Genomic DNA, 27,881 nt, shown 5'->3' on the forward strand with positions numbered 1-27,881 from the left:
CGTCAAAGGGCAGTGGTAAAAGTGCTTAGCAGTAAGGTACCAAATTATCAGCTGAAATTGGGATCATAGCTTTATTAAGGTAGTCAATAAACGTACGAGCAAAGTGGTGCAGATCTGTACAGCGTTGGGAGGCAGAAACCATGTCTACATACTAGTAGCCACAAATTGAAAACAAACACAAACGACAAACAGAAACAGAAGCAGTTAAGAGAAACAGAACAGAACAAACGTACACAGCAGATTAATCTAATAATCTACCAACCAGCAATGGGATATAGTAAATATAGCGCCAGAATATCTATTATGTGGAAGTAAATATTATTGGACAAACGTGTATGTTAATGTATAATGTATAACTGGAACGCTCAAAGCGATGCGCATATATATCGTACATATATAGTGTGTATGTATAGCGACCTTTCTCTAAAATCTGTACAAAGTCATAGCGTTAGTTGCTGCAAGACAGGCTGCAGACCTTCAACCAAAGCAAAGTTGTTATTTATCTCTGTTGAATAGTAAGGAGCCACAGAAATACTAATCGAACGTATAGTATGCATATGGATATATTCGAGGTTTATTCAATGTTATTAGCAAAGGTAGTCTAGTAGTATCATAAACACACACACGTAAGACGGCATACAGTATATGCAAAACAATTCCAGCCAACGTGCTAACTTTGGGATGACAAGTCCCTTAACTCCCCTTAGCTGATGGAAAAATACGGAATACACACATGCATACAGTATATAAGTTGAAAGCAATCATTACATTTAAATAACATAACTACTTAAATATAAAGCCCTAATAAAATATGAAGAATACGTTTTGTGTAAATACAACTTGCACAGGATGCAAAAGATGTAGAATATTAGCGAAAGGCACACCAACTAAATAAATAAATAGCCAACCAACACCACCACCCAATGGAAACCCAACCAAAACCGAAGTCGCATATTACTGAGATCTGTAAATAACTTTGTTTCATCTGTTCATTTCTAGCCCAGTTATTTATATATCTAATAAGCAAACTAATTGTGTACTTTACGAGTTTTCGCAAAACAAACAAGCCTACTAAAGAAACGTTTTTAATTTTCCTACTATGGTAAACTCAACATTTAATATGCATAAACTAACGGCGATGGTAAACAAATGCAGAAATATTTGAGAAAAAGGAATATGGCTGAGATGTATGCTTATTACGAAATACTTTCAAGTAAATTATAATAACACCATATGACTTTTAATATACTAATAAAAATTCTTATTAAACCTAACTGGGGGAGGTTTTTTATGTGGAAAGTTTACTTTTAAGGAACACATTTTTAATTTTCAATATTTGTATTGACGTGTACTTTTGTTTCTTGGCGTAAAGGATAAGGATTCGTTAATTTCAAATTTTTTTAATTTGCTCATCTTTTTTCAACGAAAATACAGCTTGTTCTATCCAATTTGTACCCCATAATGCGGGGTAAGATCAAGCTTTATGCCATAATAATTCAGAAAACGGTTTAAAAGTAAATCAGCCAAGATTTATTTATAAAAGTTAAAGTTATAAATTTTCTAAATATTACATAATTTTCCTGACTTAACTTTATATGCTTAAAAAACCTAATTTGAAACGTTAAAAACTAATGGCCCGTCAAGCGGGAGGATTTTCTTCTGCGGATAATTAATAAATTACTACCACATAGCTTTACTTTAATCAGCAAAGAAAAAAAGTCTCAAAAAAGTTTTAAAAGACGGACAGGGCAAAATGGTTATTTAGAGTTTTTAAAGCTTAACCAATTTATACAGATTTGCCTTGTTCTAAGTTGAGAACAGCAAATGGTTTCCTTTTAAAATGATATAATTAACTTGGTCGTAGTAGTTGCAAAATGTAATTGAAAACCTTTACCGTTCCAGTCCCAATCGTTTCTCTTAGTCGCTAACCGGAACTGAAAAACATAAGTCCACGGTCACCCTGTAAGTGCGTTCTTCTACCATTTGTGTTATCGATACTTAGCCAATGCACCTTCCAATCATCGCACACCTCTAGGGAACATAAAATTTTGTTCCATCTCTAGTTAAAGTCGTACATTTCATTTTCGAGCAGGTAATTAAACTAAAAACGCGAGAAAAACAGTAAAGATGTGTGAAAAGTGTCCGATGAACTGAGCAAACAGTTGGCGGCTATCGACTGATCGGGATAATGATCATTCTACATGATTAAAAGCAAATAACTGGAGTTTTGTGGCCATTCGTGGGTGTTTCTCCGGGCAGAGGCCGAGCACCGCTGCCGGCGTCGACTGCGACGCCAGCTCTCCATTTGTTCATTCATTCATTCCATGATTAATGTGCGGGGAAAAACGCTCGAAAGTTTGACAGTGATACGAATAATCTGAAACTGGGCCATCAGTTCTGGGTGACAATTCGTCCGACTCTCCATCGTACCCTAATTCCCCCCATAAACAGAGTAACAAGCTTCGCTGCCGCCCCGCCCCTCCCAAAAAAAAAGAAGAAAAAAACAGAAAAAGTCAGACTCGTGCTGTCCCCCCACAAAAATAAAAAGAAAATAAAACAAAGACCTCGCCAAATTAGGAAACTTGGAGCCCACTGTCGTGCTTTGGGTTAATTAATTTTTGCACAACAATCTGGCCGGCCTCTAAGCCAAAACGATTCCGCCTATAAACAGAGCAAATAAACGGTAGATAATAAAGATTTCAAGTTGCTCTGGTCGAATTTCGGAATACCCTGAAACAATCCCAATTAACAACTGGAGTGAAAACTATCCCAATTAATAAGTGGAGTGGAATATTTGCAAGCTGTCATGTGACTGATTCCATTATCTTTAGGAACAACAAGGCTGTTGTCTATCATATCTACATCCATCATTCGTCACATATATGTATCGTCTATGAAAGTACACATGTGCAGAAATATAAAGTATATTAACATACTTATATAAAGCAATTTCTTTCCAATCTGAATAATATTTGTATTTTATATTGTATTTCATTTTATACCCATATAGCACTTCTCACTAGCCTATTCTCTCTTTTGATATATTTATTCATTAAATGTAATGCTATTTTATAAACAACCACTTACTTATGTATGTTAAATAACTTGATGATTTCAACAATTTTAAACAAAATGAAATAATCATTATAATATGATTGAGCTGATAGGTTTCTCACTTGATATGGAATGACCCAGTAATAAAGAATTCGAATAATCCCCATGTGTGTCGTGGAGACTTAAATTGCCTTTCAAGCGGCAAGCCTCCTCCCCAGTTTATATTACCCTCCCGCGGGCAACACAATTGGTAATAAATGGGTTATGGGATGAGTACAGATTTTCGCAGATAAGATCGACTGGAGCACGGCGCTAATCGTTATCTTTCCCTTGCAGCAATCGCTCGCCGGCAGCGGTAATTGTGGAGCGATAGAAGAGCCAGCGCCATGCCCATTGACATAGACGCACCACGACCAAGTGCCAAAAGCGAGAACCGAGCGTGAGCGACTGCCAGGAGGATCAGTACGAGGGTCCGAGTCCGGAGTCCATCCGCTAGTCAAGAGAGCGAGTGCCAAGCCCAGTTGCATTTAGTTTGAGTAACAGACCCGAATCCACATCGCGATGGGCAACAAGAACTCGTGCTGCGCGTACTCCAGTCCGCAGTCGGACCGCAAGTCCAAGGACATGCCGCCCGTCTTCGAGGAGCGCCACCAGCTGAGCCATCCGCCGCACACGTCGCAGCACCAGCTGGACGGCAGCCACGGCTCGACGTCGGCGGTGTACCTGCACCACCACCACCACGGCCACCACCAGCAGCAGAGCCAGCAGGGCGGCGGCGGAGGCGACAACTTCGAGAACCAGCAGAACCTGCAGCACATCTCCGAGCGGGAGGCGCTGGAGGGCGAGGAGGACCCCTCGGTGGACCCCACGGCGGCCACCATGTTCCTGGAGCGGTCCAAGGTGGAGAACGGCGGCATGACGCGCAAGCGGTCGCAGCAGCAGATCGCCCAGCAGGCGGGAAGCGGCGGTGGCGGCGGCGGAGGAGGAGGCGGCAGCACTCCGGGCGGAAACAGCTGCGGCGGAGGCGGCGGCATGAAGAAGAGCTCTTCCTGCTCGACGATCTATCTCGACGACAGCACCGTGTCGCAGCCGAATCTGAAGAACACGGTCAAGTGCGTCTCGCTGGCCATTTACTATCACATCAAGAACAGGCAATCGGACCGGAGGCTGGACATCTTCGACGAGAAGCTGCATCCGCTCACCCACGACCAGGTGCCCGACAACTACGACACGCACAACCCGGAGCACCGGCAGATCTACAAGTTCGTGCGCACGCTCTTCAACGCCGCCCAGCTGACCGCCGAGTGCGCGATTATCACGCTAGTCTACCTGGAGCGGCTGCTCACTTACGCCGAGCTCGACGTGGGTCCCTGCAACTGGAAGCGCATGGTGTTGGGTGAGTGTGGTTTTGGTGCCGGATCATTGAGGGGTTGATGCAGGAGTTCAAGATGGAAGAAACTCGCCTTACTTTTACCATTAACCAGAGAATGGTATAAACATATCTTGCAATCAATGGGGGTTTCTCACCTAAACTACTGCAAGATTTAAAAATAGAGTTCAAGATAGAGTGTAGCTTTTAAACATATTGCCAATATTATTAGTTTGACATATAAAGGGTTGCTATAAAAACTTTTACAACTGAATTTGAATTTAGTTTCTTTAAACATTCCTTTCAAAATCGAGATACTACAATTTCAAAAAGTTTTCTTTTTAATTAAACCGATGCATAAACTGTAAAACTTTAAACGACTGATATTAAAATAGATCACAAAAGTATTGTGAGATGTACAGAACAATCCTATTTTATATTTGTGCTGTTTTATCTTCATACTCCATATATTTTGTATGTTACACTTACAGAATTCAAATAACCTTTTTTTTTCACTATCAAAGCAGAACTTATTCAAGTTGCTCTATTTTTCTGTATCTTTAAACAATCTTTGTTTTGATCTATCTAAATTTGTAAGATTATTTGTTACATATTAGATTTTCTGCAATGTTCATTACCCAGCTTGTGTAAAACACAATTTCGTGCTCTCTTGAAAAATGACTTTACTAACCAACGCGGATTTTTCGCAGGTGCCATCCTGCTCGCGTCGAAGGTGTGGGACGACCAGGCCGTTTGGAACGTGGATTACTGCCAGATACTCAAAGACATCACCGTGGAGGACATGAACGAGCTGGAGCGGCAGTTCCTCGAGCTGCTGCAGTTCAACATCAACGTGCCGTCCTCGGTGTACGCCAAATACTACTTCGACCTGAGGACGCTCGCCGAGGCGAACGAGCTCAACTTCCCCACGGAGCCGCTGTCGAAGGAGCGGGCCCAGAAGCTGGAGGCCATGTCGCGGGTGATGCAGGACAAGGTCACCGCCGAGGCGCTCAAGAACGGGATCAAGAAGTGGTCCTCCATGGACAACATTAGTCAGGGCGGGCCGCGGCGCAGCGTGGCCATACTATCGTGATTTATATTAGCTTACTAAGCCGGATCAACCATCAGCAGCAAGGAGTCGAGATGTCTGTACTCTATAGTCCGATCGATCGTTATTCGAGAACCGTAGCTCCCCTCTTCCTCTCCGTCTTTATCCCGTTCAGAAAACAGTTTCCTAGGCCATCCGGTAGGGCAAACTTGCGGGAGGGTTTTTAGCCAGCACCTTGAAAGGGACACTAACGCCCACACCCACACCCAATTGCGTGCAGAATCACACTCTTATATATACACAAAGAAAGAAAGAAAGTTTTAACCACACGTCTCGAATTAAGGACCACTTTTTACATATACATGCGAACGATGTATATTCTTGTAAGCGAAACTACCGATGCAGTCAAGGATTTGGATGATTTTAACAGAGATACAGAAGTACTACAGCAACGCGTAACCAATTGCCAAAAGATAAATCACAGAAACAGTAGAGAATTGTTTGTAAAAAGGCTTAAATATTGTAATTGACTCGGCCGCCCTGCTGGCTGGCATCTAATCAATTTAATCTCAACGCTCGGCCCCGGCTGAGAAGTCGTCATTTACTTAGCGTCCGCGCCCAGAACATTTCCCTGTACATTTGTTACGAATTTAATTTGTTTACGTTGCCCCATTTTCTTAATATTCTAATATGATTTCGTGTGATTCTTTAAGTTTCCATTTAGCTTTATACGATGAGCGATATATTCGGCTATTCGGCTTCCCCGCATCAGGCTTAAGGCACAAAAAATAAGGGGGCGCGGCCCGCGGCAATTTGTTTTTTGGTTCTTAGCATTAGAAAACAAACAAATGATGAGCAAGATATGAAGAGCACAGCGCAATATTAACCCAAAAGATTTGTGAGTAAATTAATGTACTAGACATATAAGGATACGAATTATATGCAAAATGTATTTTATTTTGTAATTTATTTTACGATAAAGCTAAATAAAAGCAAATCAAAGAGATTAAGCTGTTTTGCTTGAAGGTCGAGTGTCAACTTTATAAAGGTAGGTTGTGTAGTCAAAGAAAAACATTTTCAAATTGTCTTCAGATTTTGTAACAGGGTACAACAGTATTTAATTAGGTATTTATCTTAAGTCAATAACTAAGATAGGGAAAACGTGTTTATTTAAACTCTGGTCATTCTGATTATATTATATATATATTACTGAAAATGAGTCACGTTTATTGTTCTGCGTCAAGAGTTTTTAAGAAACTTTCAGTTACGAAAGTTAAGAACCAAGAAGAGTATGGTCTTTCTGAGTACAGTAGAATCCTGTTATAATGACTCCGCTTATAATGTCCGTCCGGGTATTGCGACGAAAACTCGATGTCTTGATTGGTCCCTAGACAGACTTATACACTTAAATCCTTCTGCTTAGTGCGTCTTCCTGGTATAACGACGAAAAATCGTCGGTCCCTTGAAAGTCGCTATAAGCGGATTCTACTGTATTTCTAAGTTGTTTCTGGTATGTACTCATTTGTTTAAATTCTTTTGATATCTTTCAAATGAAAGAGTACATGTTTTCTTTGTGTGTATAATAGTGCAAACCCACGCATTCCTTAACGTAAAAGTTACATAATTTTTAAAATCCACATTAATCTCCCACCAATGTAAAAACTATGTATTTAGTAGTGCATCTCTTAAAATATTAATTTTAAAAACTTCCATCACAATCATACCAACCTACGGCTTATTTAACCTTGTTTGTCGTTCTCCATTTACTTTTTAAGCCACTTAAAGACGTCCTTCGGCACCAGTATGTACATATATTTATCGACATATCTGGATCAGGTTGAACTTGACAACAGTTCCATTGCGTTTGAGCTCCCAGAAAAGACATTTAAAAAGACTTCATTTCTAATGGGTTCTTCCTCGCGAAGCAAAAATTTGTTACCCTCTCCTGCCCCAACTTCTCCACACACTGTTTTTGAAGGCTGGTCGTTGAATTCTACCTAATTCGAAACTAATTTGTATCAGCAGTTTGTATTAGCAATTAGAGTTCATGGAGATCTAACTTTCTCACAAGGATTCCTAAGTCGGTAAAGTTTATTCATAGAGAACTCTTGAATGCACTGAAAGCATCTGAGAAAATTACGTCTCCTTAAAGGTTTAAAAAAATATATGATCCACCTTTAAGCGTGCTTTAAACAAACACCCTTTGCTTTCTGTAAAGTTTTTTCATTTGTCTGTTGTTATTTTCGCGGGTATTTAAACATGCTTAATTTGTGCTTTTAAAAGATAGCTTTTTGTTTTGATATCCAAGTGTTTGCACACCCGCTAACAACACTTCAAAGCAAATAAAACCAGAAGTGTTCCATTGTTGGGTTTAGGAAAACACAAAGAAACTTTCCGCAGCCATCTCCAATTTTGAACTGCCACACAAAAGACAGGCTTCTTCTTTTGGCCCTGTATACAGATCCAGTAATAGCAGACTGTTTGTTCTTCTAATACAAACTAGGCATCATCGACATGTGGCAATCATGTAGAGCAAACACAGATTCAGACAGAAGACCAAAACACTGCCGATCTCACCTATAAATATGCGAATCAGAACTGGATCATCAACAGTTCTTCGGTTCAGTGAGTGATCAACAGAGCTAAGGATGCGATTCCAACCCCTCTTCGCCTTTGTCCTTCTGGCCATTTTGGCCACCGCCTACGCCCCTGATCCGTCGTCAAGTCCTGCGTCGTCCTCCACGCCGTCCAGTTCGTCTGACCCTTCGTCGTCCTCCACTCCGTCGTCGTCTTCAACTCCTTCCTCGTCCTCAACTCCGTCTTCTTCGTCAACGCCGTCGTCGTCCTCAACTCCGTCGTCTTCTTCGACCCCTTCCTCTTCCTCGACCCCTTCGTCTTCTTCAACGCCTTCGTCTTCTGCAACCCCGTCTTCCTCTCCTGCCAGCTCCACGCCAACTTCCCCCAGTCCTGCCTCTTCTACTCCCGCTTCTTCCACCCCGGACAACTCCTCCACCAACTCGGATACCTCCTCGACTACGTCGGACTCCAACCAAGCCCAGGAAATTGCCAGGCTGCAAGACAGAGTTAACGAACTGCAGCAGAATGAGAGGCGATTGGCAAGGAACGAAAGGCAGTTGCGGAGGCAAGTGCGAAGAGGACGGCGACAGGCAAACCGGCGACGGGGAAACCGGCGACAGGGAAACCGGCGGAACGGACGCCGTCGTAATGGAAGGAGGAACCGTCGCAGCTAGAAACTTCAAAATACTAAAAACTGAATCTGACAATTCAAATAAAATGGTTTTATAAAAATGCATACAATTTTGACGTTTATTAAGGGTCGATAAAAGAACTAGAGGGTAAAACTTAAGTCTATAAATCGAATTTATCATAACACGCCCTTACTATAAAAATAATTTCCTATAGTTGGTTCGATACTGATAATTATCAGGAAAGGAAGCTAGATTCGGCGAAACGAAGCGTACCTATATACGCTTGCAGTTGGAATTCAAGTGTTTAAAACAAATCCCCTTTTTTCCTTGATAACATAGTTCTATCCTTCTATTTGGAAATTCTCAGGTTTTGACTCAGATTGTAATGACGCAGATTGACTCAGATTGTAAGAATTTATATATGTATGTATGTACTTAATAGAATGATATTATATTATAATACCTTCTGCAAGTGAATACGATGTTATAATAGGGCTAAAAATAACTAAAATGATAATTAAATTCCTTAGATATATTTAAGAAAAAACCAAAGAGAACACTTAATTGGAGACTCTCGACACACTCTACGGACTTTACGAACTTTACGGACTTTAGGGACCTTACGGACGTTGAGAACCTTACGGACTTCACTAACCTTATGATACTTTCTTTACGTACTTTTTGGAACTTACGAACGCTTTGGGCTTTACATGGACAGATTGACGAATAAAGGGATGGACTGATGAATGGATGAAAGGATGTCGATGCTATTCGCGGACGACTCCTGCGGCGGTGCCCCTACTTCGCGTCCGCTTCCCTACCGAGTCTCACACCCGGAGTTGGGTCTCTCTCGTGTAAGTCGACGCCCGGTTGCCTACGCACAACTTCCACGCCAAGACACCTCCAAATGTACCTTTAGATCTCAACGTTGCAGCCTCAGTTTAAGTTGACTTGTCCGTCGTTTGGCGTCTTGACCCTGCGATATTGATTCTGTTGGCAATGGTTTAACTTGGCTACCACTCTCGATGTGTCTTTAACTTGCTCGACCTGGTACCGTTATCCTCTTCAGGCGGATCGCGTCGGGTTACCGTTAATTCATGGTATTTTCTCAAATATTCACCGTCCGACCCGATGCCTTTGCCAGCCAGAGCCCAAGGTACAGAGCGGTACCGTTAGTTCCCGCTCTGCGGTAGACCAATGTCCAATATTTACCGTTTGACCCGGATGACTTTGGCCTCTTGGATTTTAAAAGAGAAACTTTGAACAAATTAGCTGCACTCACAGATAGTTTTGTAAATTGTTCCGGGGTAATATGAACTCAGCCTCGTTTTACCTAACTCCTCCGATTTTAGTTTGATTGCCATCCTAGGTAATTTATGTTCTCCGCCGTCCTGGAGTTTAGGTCTTTATAATGTTCCTATTGTATTTAATGTTATAACACCTCAGACCCCATTAAGTATATATGTATATTCTTTATCAACGTCACCATAGGAGTCGATCCAGACATGATAGAAAAAGGATCAAACTATCAAGGAAAAAAGTGTAGTCGTTTTACACACATGAATTCCAACTGCAATCTAGCGTCCCTTCCTGATTTAACATATTATAAGTATCGAACCAACTATAGGAAATCATTTTTATAGTAAGGGCGTGTTATGATAAATTCGATTTATAGACTTAACTTTTACCCTCTAGTTCTTTTATCAACCCTTAATAAACGCCAAAATTGTATTTATTTTTATAAAACTATTTTATTTAAATTGTCAGATTCAGTTTTTAAGCACATGTTTTTTGAAGGTTCATTTTGAAGTTTCTAGTTGCGTCGGTTCCTCCTTCCATTACGACGGCGTCCGTTCCGCCGGTTTCCCTGTCGCCGGTTTCCCCGTCGCCGGTTTGCCTGTCGCCGTCCTCTTCGCACTTGCCTCCGCAACTGCCTTTCGTTCCTTGCCAATCGCCTCTCATTCTGCTGCAGTTCGTTAACTCTGTCTTGCAGCCTGGCAATTTCCTGGGCTTGGTTGGAGTCCGACGTAGTCGAGGAGGTATCCGAGTTGGTGGAGGAGTTGTCCGGGGTGGAAGAAGCGGGAGTAGAAGAGGCAGGACTGGGGGAAGTTGGCGTGGAGCTGGCAGGAGAGGAAGACGGGGTTGCAGAAGACGAAGGCGTTGAAGAAGACGAAGGGGTCGAGGAAGACGAAGGTGTCGAAGAAGACGACGGAGTTGAGGACGACGACGGCGTTGACGAAGAAGACGGAGTTGAGGACGAGGAGGGAGTTGAAGACGACGACGGAGTGGAGGACGACGAAGGGTCAGACGAACTGGACGGCGTGGAGGACGACGCAGGACTTGACGACGGATCAGGGGCGTAGGCGGTGGCCAAAATGGCCAGAAGGACAAAGGCGAAGAGGGGTTGGAATCGCATCCTTAGCTCTGTTGATCACTCACTGAACCGAAGAACTGTTGATGATCCAGTTCTGATTCGCATATTTATAGGTGAGATCGGCAGTGTTTTGGTCTTCTGTCTGAATCTGTGTTTGCTCTACATGATTGCCACATGTCGATGATGCCTAGTTTGTATTAGAAGAACAAACAGTCTGCTATTACTGGATCTGTATACAGGGCCAAAAGAAGAAGCCTGTCTTTTGTGTGGCAGTTCAAAATCGGAGATGGCTGCGGAAAGTTTCTTTGTGATTCTTCTTAATCCAACAATGGAACACTTCTGGTTTTATTTGCTTTGAAGTGTTGTTAGCGGGTGTGCAAACACTTGGATATCAAAACATAAAGCTATCTTTTAAAAGCACAAATTAAGCATGTTTAAATACCCGCGAAAATAACAACAGAAAAATGAAAAAACTTAACAGAAGGCAAAGGGAGTTTGTTTAAAGCACGCTTAAAGGTGGACTACTTACTTTTTTAATAGGTAGGGACATTTTATCACTGGTTGACCCGGAACTCGAGGTATGTGAATCTACAAGGACGAAACTCGACAGCCAGGTTATGTTGTTCGTCTATGTGGCTTTTCGCACTTTACTTTCAGTGCATTCAAAGTAAAACCATTTAACCGATATAGAATTACATATTTGGTTAAAGCGATAATTCCATGAACCCTATGAAGTAGAATTCAACGACCAGCCTTGCAACGCAGTTAATGAGATTCTTCCACCCCATAAGGTATATCTGTACATATGTATTTTCTTGATCAGCATCACCATCTGAATCGAACTAAACGTGATCGTCTATCCGTCTGTCTTTTTCTATATAAAGTCATTTCTCACTTTTAAAACTTTATCAGGCATGATTTTTTTTCGGATGGTTTTTTCTTATGACGCTTGAACTTCAAATTAAATTTCATAAAAATTATCACTTTATCATAAAACTGTCATTGGAACAATCGGATAAATAATATAAATTATGAATTAGAAAATGAGAAAAAAATCGGCATAGCTTTGTTGTTTTTCAGTCTTTATGCATTTTGCCAAATAATAGTTATAAAAAGGTAAATATCTGACTACTATATTATATAGCTAATATTTGATTATTATTGATTATTGATAACAGATCGAAATGTCTGCTGATCATCGTCATTAATATATATAATTTATGGGGTCGAAAGGTAAGATATTTTTGAACAAATTCAGTATACCACTTTAATCTAGGAGTAACGGTTATAATAGTAAATTTATTAAGATAAAATCTTCAAAATTTAAAACTCCCGCTCCTTAGGATTCGATCGTTAATGGAGTCTGTCCCGGCTTACGGTGGTGGGTTGCTTAGTCTTCGTTAGGTGAGGATGGCAAATCTGATGGCTTAGGAGGGTGCATTCGCTGAGTTATGATGATATCGATATATCGAACAATTTTAACATTGTTGTTGCAGTTTTAGCTATCGCCTAAGGTGCATCCCTATGTGCGGTATTTTTGGTATGCCAGGTATTTTTGAAAGTGTATTTCAGTAATCCACCCGAGCCGGTCACACTGCTTCTCGCTCTTCCGCCCGCAGCTAAATCCAATCTCTGGATTCGCGTTAAATGTTAACAAAATAAAGACCCCGATCTAATTAATGAGCCAAGTAATTGTGTACAGTGCGCGCAATGCAGTTAGTGACCGGTTGGAAGTGATAACCCATTTCGGGGAATATAACCAAAAGCCCAATTTAAAGAATTGTGAACGGCGTCGCCTTTCGACGAGGGACGCTGCTGCAACCAGAAAAAGGAGTGGTAGCTGCCCGTCTCTCTTGTGGATTAAAACAACTAAACCAGCCGGTGAGTGCAATTGGAATTAGCAAGCCCTGCATTCAAATTGGCCAGTTGGACCCGGTCGGATTTATGTGCTTAGCCATTTTGCCGCCTTTTTATGCCCAAGCCCCGAAAAAGCAGAGCCAATTTAAAGGGAGAGTGGCGGGGGCAGCGAGTTGTTAATAAGAACAACGCAATCACACGCACACACAGGCAGCACGCATTGTATCTGTATCTTGCGGTGTCTCTAGTACTCGCGCTCTCTCTCGCTGCCTCCACACCTCTTACCAGAGCTGTCCACTTAGATGCTTAATAGCTGTATTTTGCTGCAGTAAATTCAGGTGCTTTAAATCTAGGATGCACTTGACCGATATGTTTATAGTGCTGTTTTCGCTTCCCTGATTAAATGCAAGTGCCCATCGAAATGAAATTTTGAAAAAGGTATTTAATGTTACCTTTGCTTTTGTTTTTAGGCGTTAGCATGGCCCATTTGATTATTTGGTTTGAATGGAGTGGTTAGACAGAGTTGGAAAAGTTGTACCTCTTTCAAAAAACAACTTATCTTTTCACCGATTGATATAACAAAATATTTTGTTCTTAAGGTAAAAGGAATAATCTTCCAAAGGCTCTATTAAAAGATAAATAACGGCTTCTTGAAATAGAATTAATCACCCCCGTGTACTGTTACTTTAAGGCAGTAAAATAAAAGAATTGCTATTGGAAATAAAACAAACCATTTTTGACAAATCTGTACTAGCAGGCAAAAGCTGAAAGAGCTATCGCCCAATCCTCTCGCCAAACCGACAGCACTGGCTCTTCCTCTCCCGGCGGACTTTTGTGCTTTCGGCTACCGCCCGAGCGCCCCGAACGAAGAACTTTACATCGCTTGTCGGCTGCCAAATCGTTTGGGTTCAGGTCTTGGGTTTATAAAGAACAGCCGGACCCGACGAGACTACTTATTCTACCCTGCTGCTTCCTCCGCGTCTCGTTCAGTTTTTAAGTTTGCTTTTTCACTCGCACTCATTGTACTTGGTTGCAAGGGACGTTCGGGTCCCTTAACGTTCGGTCTGCTCTCTCTGGATTTGCTGGAGAATTTACCCATTTGGGAAAACGTTGTCCAATTTAAAGTTTCTCTTAACCAGGTTGAAAAAATCGCCTCAGTGGTCGAAAATTACTACTAAATCGTTGGTTCAGGTTCAGTCCGTTAACGTTCGTGTGATGCGTTCGGGACTGACAAATCCGACGAGACTACCCAACACTAAACCTTTACTCGGCGCATGTGTTTGTTTTCAGTTTGCTTTACTGCCGTTGCTCAGTTTTGCACCCGACGAGACTACTTATACTTATTCTACCATGCTGCTGCCTCCGCGTCTCGTTCACTTTTTCAGTTTGCTTTACTCAGTTCGCCGTTCACCACCGCCTCTCACCCGCGCGGCGTTTCGATTCTGATTGCCACTACTGTTGCACGCACACATACACAAGCGGCCGAGAGTGTGAGTGTCGAGTGCCCGCCACCATTGCGATACCAAGTAAATTTTCATATACTGGCGTCATAAGAACCATACTTTGTAAAGCTTGTAAAAACTGCAGCGTGTGGGGGAGTGGTGGAAAGGGGGGTGGCAGGGGAGAGCCAAACTGATTGGAAACAATTGTGTTTATTTGTGAAATTCGCAGCCAAATAGAATGCGAGAAATATTAATCAAATGACTTTGCGGTCGACTTTGCTGCCAGTGTATTGGTGTGTGAGAGTGTATGTGAGTGTGCTGCGCACATCCACAGCTACAGAGTTCCCATTAACGTCATCATCGTGTCATTCTTGCAAGGAGAGAGGCGGGGAAACGCAGGGTTGCATTTTTCAGAAATTTATTAACAATATACCAAATTGAGCGATCGGCTGTCGTGCTCTTGGAATCGCCACTTTTTCGCCGCCATATGTTAGAACGGAACGGCCGGTTCCTGCGGCTTTTCCTATTGCCTACTAGAGTATGTGCGTGTGTATTTTGTTTAACAATTATGAAATGCACACTAATTGGCTGTAATGAAAATGTGACTCTCCAACTTGATCCTCCGTCCCCTTCTCTCACCCATTTCCCATTTGCCGCTCTCTCGCTCAAAATTTGAGCGACAGCCAAACAAAATTAAAAATAAAAAACGGCGGCAGCGGCAATAATTATAACTATAACTCGAGTTCGGATCTCGGCATATAGAATGTGAGCCAAAAGGCAAAACTTGTATCGACGCGCCGCCTGTACTCGTTCGCTCTTTCCCTCGCTCTTCTGCTGCTCTCAGCTTTCATTTTTTGTCTCGCCTCGCTTTATTTTGTACTTACGCTTTGCGATTCAATTCGTTTTTATTGGTTTTCCGCTTTAGGCGGCTGGGAATTGTACGTAGCGTCGTTCGTGCAAAACGTTGTTGTTGTTGGATTGAGAGGGGGCTGCGGGTGGTGGCGTTGTCGTTCAATGAATAATGAGAGACAATGTAAGGCAAAGAGAGCAAAAAAGGGGAGAGCGAGAGAGCGTGAGCGAGAACAACAAAACGAAAAAAAGCAAAGCCGTGTACAAAAGTGCACGAAAAGCAATGGGCAAGGGAATGAAGAGAGGAGGCGGGTAGCAAGAAAGATACAACTTTTTCCCTGCTGGCAGCCAAAAGCAAAGTGGGAAGAAGGAGAGAAAGAGGAGAGCGGCCCCCCGTCTAGAATCTAGAATAAAAGCAGGGAAGACTGGCTGAGATGCACGCACATAGAGCTCTTCTAGATATAGATACAATTAATTTGATTTGTTAGCACTTCGAATGGGGAATAGTTGGGAATGTAAAATTTGCAATGCCCCCGCCCCTCTTCCAATTCGAATTCCCATTCCAATTGGAGTTAGAATATTTTTGCTCTTCTTTTCACGCAGACGCAGCTTTTTGGTTGAGATGTGTGTCTGTGACTTTTGCATATATTGGCTGCAAATAAGTTTTCGCTTGATTTGCTTTCGCCCCCTGTCCGTTCTTCCCACATTCGTGCTTGCATGAGTGTGCGTGGAACTCAAACTGAAAACTGGCAGTAAAGGGAAAAGGGGAAGACTGTACCGCGGGCCGTTTGAATATTTCGCGTAAACATAAACACCGCAAACAAACTGTTGCTCACTGGTTATTATTGTTGCCATGTCTCCTTTCTCGTTCCTTATTGCAGGTGGCCTGGCCCCAAAGGAACGTCCATATCCATCTAAATATACTTTAAGTCCGCTCCTGGCGAGCCCCCAAGTAAAATCGGCTGAACCAGGCCAAAAAGAGAACCACATGAGGTAAGTGATTTCAATTGCTTTCACATAAAAATACAGGGTGACTACATCTCACCACCCAAAAGGGGTTATTCAACCCCATTATGGAATATTTTATTACGCCATATGGCTTATTGTAATGTAAAAACTTCGCTTTCTTAATTTATAATCCTTTCTGTAACTAAGTGCTTTAATTGTTTTCAAAAGTACAGAGGGTAAATATGAAAATCTTATAATGCCTGTCATTCCTTGAAAAAATAAGTAGAAGAATATACATATGTATATACAAAAATCAGGCTTTGTTAAGCATCGAAATAAAGCCTGGTTTTTTTAGAGTCTTTCTCTCTACATGCCGTGTTTTTTTTAGAATTTTAATAGGATTTGACCAAATTTTACAGAATCATAAGATCGAGTTGAAACTGCATACTGACGCTAAGGGTCTTAGAATATTTAGTTTCTTGCTCAAAATTAAATTCCCTGCAGTTTGCATCACTAACCCTTCCTTTATAATTTGTATGTATATATATGTATGTATGTATTACTTTAATGCCCTTTAAGAGATGGATGGTCTTTTCAAATAAAAATTTATGTTTGTTTTTGTGTAAAATCCAATGCACTTCTTTCGGATCAGATACCTAATCTAGGTATTTTTACTGGTCCTGATTGGGTTAGAAAAAATTTCATACAATTTTCTCTTCTTTCTTAACTAAGAACAATTACATTGAACAATTGAAAATAGTATCTAAGAATGCCATTATTATACATAGTTGAACCGTTGCATTTGATCAGTTAACCAAGTGCTAAGGTTTTTGACCCGCGCTTGTGGTTTGCACTCGATTAATTCGTTTTATGGCGATGCTTGAGTTACAGTTACTTAATGGCAGGGGGAGCGGAAGGGCCCACCCCCTTTGAAGATTGGGCCATTTGTCTTGTGTTTTGTGCTCGGCTTCATCAGCACTTTACATGCCCGAAAACCGCCCACTTTTTTTGTTTTTCTTCCAGGGCTTGGCACTCGCACACACATGTGCGTGCAAAAGATATATGTATTTGCACACTACATGGATTCATTCCTACCTCACCGCATTAAAAGTGGCGCCCTTTTTAGTGTCCTTTCTCCCGTTCTGCGCTCTTCTCCATGTTTGCTGAATTATTTGCTCCAGAAAAACAAGAGAGTGTGAGAGAGTAATCAGGGGGGCAACCTCTCCTCTCCCTGTTGCACCCGTTTTTGCTTAGCCTGTAAAGCTGTAAGCTGTAACTGTAAAGCGCTTAGCGAAAAGGGACAAAACCAGGACCTATGCAAACACTCCCCGCCTCTCCCGCTCATGCGCGCGCTCTTCCTCTCCGTACAGTTGGCTCCCCACCTCTATCATTCTCTAACTCTCTCTCATCCATCTTTAATTCGCAGCTCGGTTTTTGTTACACACACGCACACACTTACGCGTTGTCTTTAATCGATTTGTACTTCTTGATATTTACAACACCCCCATCACCACCCCACTCTCTTCGCTCTCCCCTCTATATTTGAGCTCTCTCTCCTGCTTGCATACTCTGATTGGATATCTAAATCCTGGATCCTGCCCCTCCCTTAGTTTACCAGCCTCAAAATCCCAGCTCCACTCCCTTTTTTCAAGTCCCTTGTCATTCGTTTTGCTGCCTTTTGCCATTTACAATTTATATAAAGTTATTTCATTGTGCTCACTCTGCTTCTTCTTCGGTTGCTGATGAAGACATAGCGAAATGGGTGTGTGTGTGTGTTGGTGTGGGTCCTGCGGTTCGCTAATGGGCAATTTATATCACTTTTAATGCCCGGCAGCAAAATCAATAAAGTGAAGAGCTGGCCAACATCTTTTTACATAAATTAGTCCTGGGTGATGATTGTTTGCTCAGTGTGAATGTTTTAGGGCTCAACTGTACTTGCATAATGTTCGCACACATATGCAGATGACATTTGCATTGTTAAAGGGTTAATGGACGCACGTTGCGCTGCAATTTTGTCCTTCAGCAGCAGATTCCAAATAAAGCGTCATGCACATATCACCCCCCACCCTGAGTTAACCTTGTCCGATCATTGGATAGGGCAACAAGGATGTCCTGTTCAAAGGACAATTTGGCATTTTGGTAAAAAAAACGCCATAAGGCGTGCAAAATTTCTCTTAAAAGTCAATGGTTTAGCCGCATTTTAAGCATGGAAGCTAACAAAAATACATATCAATTTACTCTAGCAAAAGGTCCTCTATGTCTGGTCGCTTATTGTACTCAATATACATTTTAGCGTCAAAGTTTTATAAATTGGTCATTAAATAACTACATAGTAGATAGCTTTTAAACAAAATGTTAAACTGGGGGCTTACTTAACTTTAGCTTGCTGCAGTTCGTTAACTCGTTTTGTTGATTTATTCGTATTTCATATTTAATTTTTAAAATGAAAGTACAACCGCAATATATTACATATATGAAACAGCTTTTATCAACTTTGATGGGAAACCCAAAAGTTGGTTATGATTATTTAAACAAAGTTAATAACTCAGCTCATTTCATACATAATTAAATTATCCTATTATTAGTTCACACCATCCGAACCCCTATTATCTTAATCAAACAGATTTGATTTCTATAAATTTCGTCCACTTCCAGGTGAACGATAGCAATTGGCTGTGCGCCAATTACACACCCACTCGGATCAACTGATACAGTAGCAACACACCACCCCCACAGGAGCAGGCAGAGCAGCAATTTCATGGTAATTGTCCCCCGTCAGCGTCGAATAAAAAAGACCAAGAAAAAAACCTGAGCAGCCAGAGATTAAGTGACACCACCTCTCCACCTTCCACTTGCATTTTTGTTTGTTGTAGCCACGCTCAGCGAAAGCAGTCGACAGCAGCAACAACAGCAGCAATATGTAGGCGCTCCACAGCAGCAACACATGAAATACAAGCAAGAACAGCAGCAACAACAACCCCCAACAACTATAAATCCATAACTCCCCAAAAAAAAAAAAGTACACAACAATAACAACATCATCGTTAAGATTTATCGAAATCAGGGAACGAGAAGAAACGCCACAACGATCGCCTGGATCTGGACACAAGAATGCAGCACGTGAGCGCTGCCAGCTCGGTGCCATCGGTAGTAGCCCCTGTAGTGACCACTGGTGGGACGACTATCACCTTGGGCGGCCCACCGCCCCTCCCCAAATCGGAGCACAAGGAGGATGGCAAGCCGCCGCACGGCATCGAAATGTATAAGGTGAACATCGAGGACATCTCGCAGCTCTTCACCTACCACGAGGTCTTTGGCAAGATCCACGGCGATGTGGTCAATCATCAGTTGGCGGCGGCCCACGGCGGCCAGCTGCCACCACCTCCGCCGCTGCCGCCGCAGGTCACCAGTCATGCGGCAAGTGCGGCGGCAGCCGCAGCAGCGGCTTCAACAAACAATGCGGCCGTGGCGGCGGTAATGGCCTCGGCGAATGCGGCAGCGGCCGCGGCGGCGGCCGCATCATCGGCGGGAGGACTGCCGCCGGCCACCAGTGGCAACGGGGGCCAACCGGTGACGGTGACGACGACGAGCAGCTCGACCAGCAGCGGCGGCGGGAGCACCACCAGTGGGGGCACCACGACCACGGCGGGTGAGTTGCTTATGCCTAAAATGGAGGGAGGCATTCATGGCGTGGACGGCAGCGGCAATGGCAATGGCGGGCAGAACGTGGCGCTAGCGCCGGACGGTACGCCGATTGCGACGGGGACGCACGTCTGCGATATCTGCGGCAAGATGTTCCAGTTCCGGTACCAGCTGATCGTGCACCGGCGCTACCACAGCGAACGGAAGCCGTTCATGTGCCAGGTGTGCGGCCAGGGGTTCACCACGTCGCAGGATTTGACGCGCCACGGCAAGATCCACATTGGCGGGCCGATGTTCACCTGCATCGTGTGCTTCAATGTGTTTGCGAACAACACGAGCCTGGAGCGGCACATGAAACGGCACTCGACGGACAAACCGTTCGCCTGCACCATTTGCCAAAAGACCTTTGCCCGCAAAGAGCATCTGGACAATCACTTTCGCTCGCACACGGGCGAAACGCCCTTCCGTTGCCAGTACTGCGCCAAGACGTTCACGCGCAAGGAGCACATGGTCAACCATGTGCGCAAACACACGGGTGAGACGCCACATCGTTGCGATATTTGTAAGAAGTCCTTTACGCGCAAGGAACACTATGTTAACCACTACATGTGGCACACTGGTGAGTGTGATTGATTGGTGGGGGCGGACAATGCGAGCGGCGAGCGCCAAAAAACAAAAAGACAGATCAGAATCTCTCAGAAACAAAAAAAAAATAAAAAAATTATAATAATTATCAAAATAACTCCAAGACCAACTCCAGTCAGACCAAATTATATCCATAGAGTACAAGAACAACAACAGCCATCACCACATCACACCAACCAACCAAACCAACCAAGAACCAAATCAAAAATTCAACCAACCAACCAAACCAATCAAAAAAGAATTGACAACAAGCACCGCAAAAAATTATATAACTTCATCGTGCGTCCTACGTCTTCTTCCTACCACTCTCACTCTCTCTCTCACACACTCTTCTATCTTGCTCATCGCTTGTGCTTCTTCCACCCGCCAACTCCCACAGTCCCGCCCACTGTACTCACACAGAGAGAAAAAATGTAACCCCGAAATGGTCATTAGTTTGGTTCCTTTCCTGGCCAAAATATCTCATTTATCTGACAACTCAAGATCATATTTCGAATATAACAATCACTAAAATACTGATACTTTTCAAAATCAATACCATACAATTTCCAAGCAGGAACAATTTTGATCTTAAGATATTTTTATTACCTCTCAGTCAAAAAAATTAAATAGGATACTCTTACCAAAATATTCATTGCACAGTTTTCCCAGAGTTTTCAGAAAGGTTCTTACACAAATGAGATAAAACTGAAATTGTTCTGATTATTTTTTCTCTGTGTCAACTAACGCTTAAGCGAGCAAATCTCCAGAGTTTTGGGGAACGCTCCGCGCCTAATCCCGCTTAAAAATCAAAAAAGAAAACACGCTCACTCGCTCATACCGCTCCATTTCCCCCCAACCATGATCTCTGCATCACACATCCCCAGCTTCACCAAGTCTAAATCATGCTCACATGCACCACCAATCCAAACACTTCATCCAGTGCTCGCTCCACTCCACCACTCCATGACCAAGTCCAAGTCCAAGTCCAATCCTTCACTCCCGATTCGATTCGATATATGAAATGCCTGTGTAACTTTGTCTACGCTCTCTCTGCTGTCGAACAGGGTGCCAAAAGCAAAAGTAAAGAAAAATGTCAAGAAAGTAATGAAAAGTTCGTTGTTGCTGCTTGTCGATTGCCAACGTCTCTGTGTAACTGCGACATTTAACACTCGAATCACACGAAAGCAATTGGAACAACATACACAACACCAGAACACCAGACAGACACACAATCAAACACACAACAAATCCCGCTCACCTGCATAACTATCTGCTATGTAGGGATCCATGCCATCCAAGCCTTTAGCTCTTTGGCGACAACTTTCTTCCGGGACTGCACGTTCCACGCAAAAACTATGAAGCATCCTGAAGACCAGCACTGAGTAGGAGCAAGGCAGAGTTGACAGGCACACACAAAACACACACACACACACATCCAATGAACATCCACACCACATACAATCCACACCACATCTGACACCACCACCACGCCCACGTCCATATGCCCGAGCCAGCAGCCTCCGTTCGCTTCGTTCGTTCGAAACCACAACAACGCAAGCCACGGCCAGTTTCACACCAAACAGAAAAGAAAAAAATAAGAAAAGAAAGAAAAGAATTGAATTGAATACGAAACCCACCCACCCACGCAGCCACCCAACCACCACCACAATGCAAAAAAAAAAAAAAAGAGTTTTAAAATACTGGACGGTGCGCGCGGGGATGGGCTGGGGGATCTGAAATTTTGTTTTTTCTCCGATCTGCCACTACTCCTCCACAAAAGGACGATGACTCCTTGTCGTTGATCCTTTTGGAGGAATAGCCATGAGAGAAAAAAGAAAATGCTTGCGCTAACGAATGCGATTTTGTCTTGTCGAACGAGATCAAACGCCATTCCCTATATACAACGATTCCGTTCTGTTCTGCTACCCTCTCCCAAAAATCCAGGTCAAACGCCGCACCAGTGCGATGTCTGTGGCAAGAAATACACGCGCAAGGAGCACCTAGCCAACCATATGCGCTCCCACACCAACGAGACGCCGTTCCGTTGTGAGATCTGCGGCAAGAGCTTTAGTCGCAAGGAGCACTTCACCAACCACATCCTCTGGCACACAGGTAAAGAGACAAAACGAATCGTAAGCCCGATCCCAGAACCCAGATCCAGATCCAGATCGATCCTGACACCCCCACGCCGCTAATGATTCCTTCAGCTACAGTCCACATGAACACACGAAATACCTAGCAAATATATACCTACACAGACACTTGGCGGCGCAATTGGTGCCAGAGCAGCGATAACGAACTCTCGCTAGGATTGGGGTGCAAATTCTAGTTGCGATCCATTGTGTCCCGCGTGGATCAACGTGGCATTTAATTTCATTCTTATCACAATTCCAGCAAACTATTGATGAGCTCAGTTTAAAATTATATCAACTATATTGGATCCAGCTCTACAAGAATCAGTTAATTCGACTGTTATCCGATTGTAACATCAATTGACTCAGGGTAACATTTTTGCAGTTCAATTTCTCATCTCATGACAATGTCATGCCATGACAATGCACTTTTTATAGCTCATTTAAGGTTCGCTGCCTTACAACCACAGTTCAGGTTTTGATATAATCAAACCTTTTAAAATGGTTAAATGTAATATAACAATTGGAAAAGGGTGTAGCTTATGTTTTATGTATCCAAAGTCTTCCTCATGTTAGAATAGAAATTTGTTCGATTTATGTTAATACTGATTCAAAAGAGAGTTCGGACATTATATTTCATTATGTCGAGCAGGCAGCTCAGCACCTGTTAGTTATCCTGTATTGAATGGCAAATAGGAAATGGATATCTCCGAATGCATTAGATTTCAAACTAATGTATGCAACTCACAGCGATATTCGAAAAGCAAATACCAAGCCACGCCAGGTGTCCAGTGACCCGCATCCAGCTAGCCCATACCATGACCGCCCCCCTGTTCCACGGCGATGATTACTAATCTCTAAACGTTTTCTCGTCCCATCCGCGCGACACACACACATTTGCCACGCAAGCAGGCGAGACGCCGCACCGGTGCGACTTCTGCTCCAAGACGTTTACGCGCAAGGAACACTTGCTAAACCACGTGCGCCAGCACACGGGAGAGTCGCCGCACCGCTGCTCCTACTGCATGAAGACGTTCACGCGCAAGGAGCACCTGGTCAACCACATACGCCAGCACACGGGTGAGACACCGTTCAAGTGCACGTACTGCACGAAAGCGTTCACGCGCAAAGATCACATGGTTAATCATGTACGGCAACATACAGGCGAGTCGCCGCACAAGTGCACGTACTGCACTAAGACGTTCACGCGCAAGGAGCACCTGACGAACCATGTGCGCCAGCACACGGGCGACTCCCCGCACCGCTGCTCCTACTGCAAGAAGACGTTCACGCGCAAGGAGCACCTGACGAACCATGTGCGCCTGCACACGGGCGACTCGCCGCACAAGTGCGAGTACTGCCAGAAGACGTTCACGCGGAAGGAGCACCTCAACAACCACATGCGCCAGCACTCGAGCGACAATCCGCACTGCTGCAACGTCTGCAATAAGCCGTTCACGCGCAAGGAGCACCTGATCAACCATATGTCGCGCTGCCACACCGGCGACCGGCCCTTCACCTGCGAGACGTGCGGCAAGTCCTTTCCGCTCAAGGGCAACCTGCTCTTCCACCAGCGCAGCCACACCAAGGGCCAGGAGATGGAGCGGCCCTTCGCCTGCGAGAAGTGCCCCAAGAACTTCATCTGCAAAGGTGAGTGAGCGCTCGATGATCGCTGCTGTACGTTGCATGCATCCAGTGGAGGCACGCGTGGCGTGGCGTCAGCATAGTGTCCCAGCCCCAGCTCCAGCTGCAAAGACCCAGAACCCGATCCCGAGCCGAGCCCCCCACCTTAATATCCCGATAACTTCCTGCCCTCCAGTTGCTGTTGTTGGGGATTGCTCTTACAGCTTCCAACCGTCCTTTTGGGGGGTCACGTCTAGTCAGGGGCTTTCATTTAAATTTAAATTGTATGTGCTTCAGCTGGCACTTTTAAAGAAGGAATCAAGCGTTTCTTTTATATTTATGTTATTATTTGTTTAATTACTTGATTGATTAGTAAAACTAAAATCTCGAATATGAAATTAAAAAAAGCAATTCGGTATAATATACAATCACGACTACAATTTGAGTCTTTTCGCATAATGTAATGTAAATGAAGTATCCTTTGTTAACTAAACCTGACTAGACGTTACCCCCAAAAGCTAGTTTAAGTGCAAACAGCGACTGTGAGAGCGAGCCCCAAAAACTTACCCGAGCCGTTTTCGAAATTCGACATCCCCGACGATCAGATCTTCATGTCGCTTCCATTGTCCGTTTCGCAGGTCACTTGGTCTCGCACATGCGCTCCCATTCGGGCGAGAAACCTCACGCGTGCACTCTGTGCAGCAAGGCGTTCGTCGAGCGCGGCAATTTGAAGCGCCACATGAAGATGAATCACCCGGATGCTATGATGCCGCCACCACCCGTGCATCCGCATCCGCAAATACCAGCTGGTGTGCTGACGCAAGTCAAGCAGGAAGTGAAACCGATCATAAGTGAGTCGGCAAACACGACTGCGCTAGCGCAAGCGAGTCTCCCCGTGCCCGAATCGACCAACTTATCCGGCCCTCCTACCGTTTCAGTTCCCCACCACTCGGCGACCACCACGATGCACACCATCCAGCAGATCACGGCGGGCGCGGCGGGTGGAGCCGGAGCAGTGCAGCTAACGCCGGGTCTGGTGCCCTTGGTCACCTCCACGCTCATCTCGCATAACGCGGCTGCGCAGCAGCAGTCGCAGAAGCAGCAGGCGGCTGCGCAGCAACAGGCCGCCGCAGCCGCTGCCGCCCAGCAACAGGCGGCCCAGCAGCAGGCAGCGGTGGCTGCCCATCAGCAGCACCAGCAACAGGTGGCCGCCCAGCATCAGCAGCAGGCGGCAGTGGCCGCCCACCAGCAGCAGCAGCAGTTGCAGCAGCAGCAACAGCAACTGCTGCAGCTGTCCATCCAGCAGGCGGCGCATCACCACCAGCAGGAGCAGCACCGCCAGCAGCAGCAGCAGCAACACCAGCAGCAGCAACAACAGCAGCAGCATCACCAGCAGCAACAGCAGGGCCATCCGCAGGCCCCGCCGCCGCAGCAGCAGCAACAACCGCCGCCCATCGCCCTGATCAGCGATCCGAGTGCCCTGGCACGCGCCGCCATCCAGCTGCAGCACTTGCCTGCGAACGTGGAGCAGCACCCGGTTGTTTACTAACAGTAGCCCCTCCTGCACGGCTACACTCCCACCACAGCGCACTCCAGCAGCACGACCAGCACCTCCATAGCCGCCACGGCAGCCGCGGCGTCGACGCAGGCGGCGTGGTGAGGCCGGTGTGCCACCAGTGAGCCAGTGAGCTAGTAGTGAGCCGAGCTGACGCGACATCTCTATGTAGGACACAAACACCATAACAAGCACACCCCATATAAGCAGCTAGTTGTATGTACAATAGTTTTAGCAGCGCGCTGGTTACGCTGATCTGTGACCCCGAAGAATAACGTAGTATGCAGGGGTTCTGGGGTGTGTCGATTTAAAAAAGATTTGTTTTAGGCATTTTCAATATTGAGTAGCTTTTGAATATCACTTTCATAGTTCCTGGCTGCCGTAAAAATTCCCTTAAATTCAAAAAACAGAAGATTAAGTGATTGTATTAGAATTTATCCAATATACACTTAATGCTATCCGATTTTGAATTTACTGGAGATTTCTGTGGCACGCCTTAACTTTCGCAATATTTTTTAACTAGACCTATGCTTTTCTCTTACAACTTGTAGTCTTCTTTGTTCCCCTAAAAATCGGAGCACCCCAGAAAGTCAATTACAGAATGTGTTCTGTATTCCCAGATGCAATACCGGCTCGCCTTTGAGCCATCTTCCTCACTTCCCAATCGCACCATGCAAACCAACACTCTTTTACTAGTCTGCCGCCGCCAGCTTTAACGTGCAATACGAATCATCTCATAGTTTGTTCTCGGTATCTCTCTTTGTGTATCTTTAATGCTTAGGCGCTTAGCGTCTAATTTCACGTGTTTTCTACATTTCTGAAATGTGTGCCAGGCGGCGCGTGATTTTGGTTGGGTCGATCGATAGGATTCTGTGGTGTCTGGTTGCCACTAAGCTGTGCTTAGTGATTCAATCGGTTCCAGGGACTACTCGACCCACCCACTCTTCTCGATAGACACTTCAAAGAAGGGGATTTTCTAGCCGTAACCAGCTAAAGCGCATCATCTTGTATTTTTATTGTGTTTCGACTAAGTTATGATTATGCATACGGAGCGACATTCATAGAAAGCATCCTCATCTTACATAAACATATGCAGATATGCATAGGCATACGATTATAATATATATTTTATAGTTTGTAAATAACACGCAACAATACCCTTGGAAATCTATCGAAAATTATTATCACAATTGTATTATTTTTGCATTTTCCAAGGAGGATCATTGAAAACGAGCGATTGGTCGGTCGCGTAGACTTTCACATATATTGGCCAAGTGTAGTCCTTAACCCAGTTTACAGTGTCAAGTCCCGAAAGTGGGACTGTGATGATATGATTATGAGATATAAATTATTATAAAAGAAGCAGCATAACAGCAGCCACAACTAACGAGATAACGAAAAGGGATTAAACAACAACAAATTATTATATTTAATGTTAGTTGAACTACTAAAAGTAATAATTGAGAACACGGATGGCAAACCGGAGAAAAGCGGAGCCGCAAATCGGCAATCGAGTAGTTTTTAGTTGGGCGCGTCGCCCAATCATTATGATTACAATTACAATTACGATTATGATATATAAATACTAAACCTATAACAACAAGTTATTACCCCACTATTAAAGTTAACAGCAAACAACAACAACAACCCATACATATATATATATACGACTAGGCACAACTCTAAAATTAATTATAACCCTTAAACTGTGCTTATGTTGAAAACAACAAACATTAAGAACATAAAAGCCGTAACGAAGTAAAAGAAAGTGAAACAATTAACGAGAACGCCCCAAGCGCCACAAGCAACAACATATCTGCTTTAAATTTTACAACAAAAAAATAAAAAGGAAAATCTAAAAAAATATCAACATATTAAACACGAGTCATTGTTTAATAATTTAATGAGGAATCACAAACAGACACATACTGACAGACACACAACCACACATTATGCTTCCTTTTAAATGCAACATTTTACACATTTAATTATCAACAATTAAATGCCTAAACCCAATTTAAATTTAATTTAACAAACTGTAACTGTACACGAATAAACGGAAAATGTAAAACTGTTTGTTTGACCATTTAAAGACACGACTTGGTTTTATTTAACCCCAGCTAATTTATTCACGTTTATTGGCAGCAAAGTG

At 43.8% G+C, this 27,881-nt stretch overlaps 4 protein-coding genes across 13 annotated transcripts; 3 read left to right on the forward strand and 1 right to left on the reverse strand.

Annotated features, from left to right (window-relative positions):
- Positions 1 to 2,014: 2,014 nt before the first annotated feature.
- Positions 2,015 to 6,477, forward strand: LOC108102110 (cyclin-Y-like protein 1). Its single transcript, XM_017206774.2, has 3 exons — positions 2,015 to 2,092; positions 3,391 to 4,450; positions 5,134 to 6,477. Exons 2-3 carry the CDS (start codon positions 3,616 to 3,618, stop codon positions 5,514 to 5,516), a joined length of 1,218 nt encoding a protein of 405 aa, XP_017062263.1. The 5' UTR covers positions 2,015 to 2,092; positions 3,391 to 3,615; the 3' UTR covers positions 5,517 to 6,477.
- A 1,291-nt stretch (positions 6,478 to 7,768) lies between these two features.
- On the forward strand, positions 7,769 to 8,784 carry LOC108102098 (putative protein TPRXL). The gene has a single exon (XM_017206752.2). It carries the CDS (start codon positions 8,120 to 8,122, stop codon positions 8,720 to 8,722), a length of 603 nt encoding a protein of 200 aa, XP_017062241.1. The 5' UTR covers positions 7,769 to 8,119; the 3' UTR covers positions 8,723 to 8,784.
- Positions 8,785 to 10,450: 1,666 nt separating this feature from the next.
- Positions 10,451 to 11,286, reverse strand: LOC108102090 (putative protein TPRXL). The gene has a single exon (XM_017206745.2). The coding sequence runs from the start codon at positions 11,094 to 11,096 to the stop codon at positions 10,494 to 10,496; it is 603 nt and encodes a 200-aa protein (XP_017062234.2). The 5' UTR covers positions 11,097 to 11,286; the 3' UTR covers positions 10,451 to 10,493.
- Positions 11,287 to 12,629: 1,343 nt separating this feature from the next.
- On the forward strand, positions 12,630 to 27,821 carry LOC108102102 (gastrula zinc finger protein XlCGF57.1). Of its 10 annotated transcripts, none has more exons than XM_017206757.2 (8): positions 12,630 to 12,935; positions 16,084 to 16,195; positions 18,806 to 18,911; positions 19,024 to 20,411; positions 22,364 to 22,531; positions 23,464 to 24,201; positions 24,813 to 25,025; positions 25,113 to 27,821. In XM_017206757.2, exons 4-8 carry the CDS (start codon positions 19,262 to 19,264, stop codon positions 25,721 to 25,723), a joined length of 2,880 nt encoding a protein of 959 aa, XP_017062246.1. In that variant the 5' UTR covers positions 12,630 to 12,935; positions 16,084 to 16,195; positions 18,806 to 18,911; positions 19,024 to 19,261; the 3' UTR covers positions 25,724 to 27,821. The 10 variants fall into 10 exon arrangements, with proteins under 10 accessions (XP_017062246.1, XP_017062249.1, XP_017062247.1 ...); XM_017206758.2 differs by lacking the exon at positions 12,630 to 12,935 and adding an exon at positions 14,277 to 14,401; XM_017206756.2 differs by lacking the exon at positions 12,630 to 12,935 and adding an exon at positions 14,281 to 14,437.
- Positions 27,822 to 27,881: the final 60 nt, after the last annotated feature.

The sequence above is a fragment of the Drosophila ficusphila genome, unplaced genomic scaffold (genome assembly GCF_018152265.1).
Source record: "Drosophila ficusphila isolate 14025-0441.05 unplaced genomic scaffold, ASM1815226v1 contig_607, whole genome shotgun sequence".
NCBI classification, from domain to species: Eukaryota; Metazoa; Arthropoda; class Insecta; order Diptera; family Drosophilidae; genus Drosophila; species Drosophila ficusphila.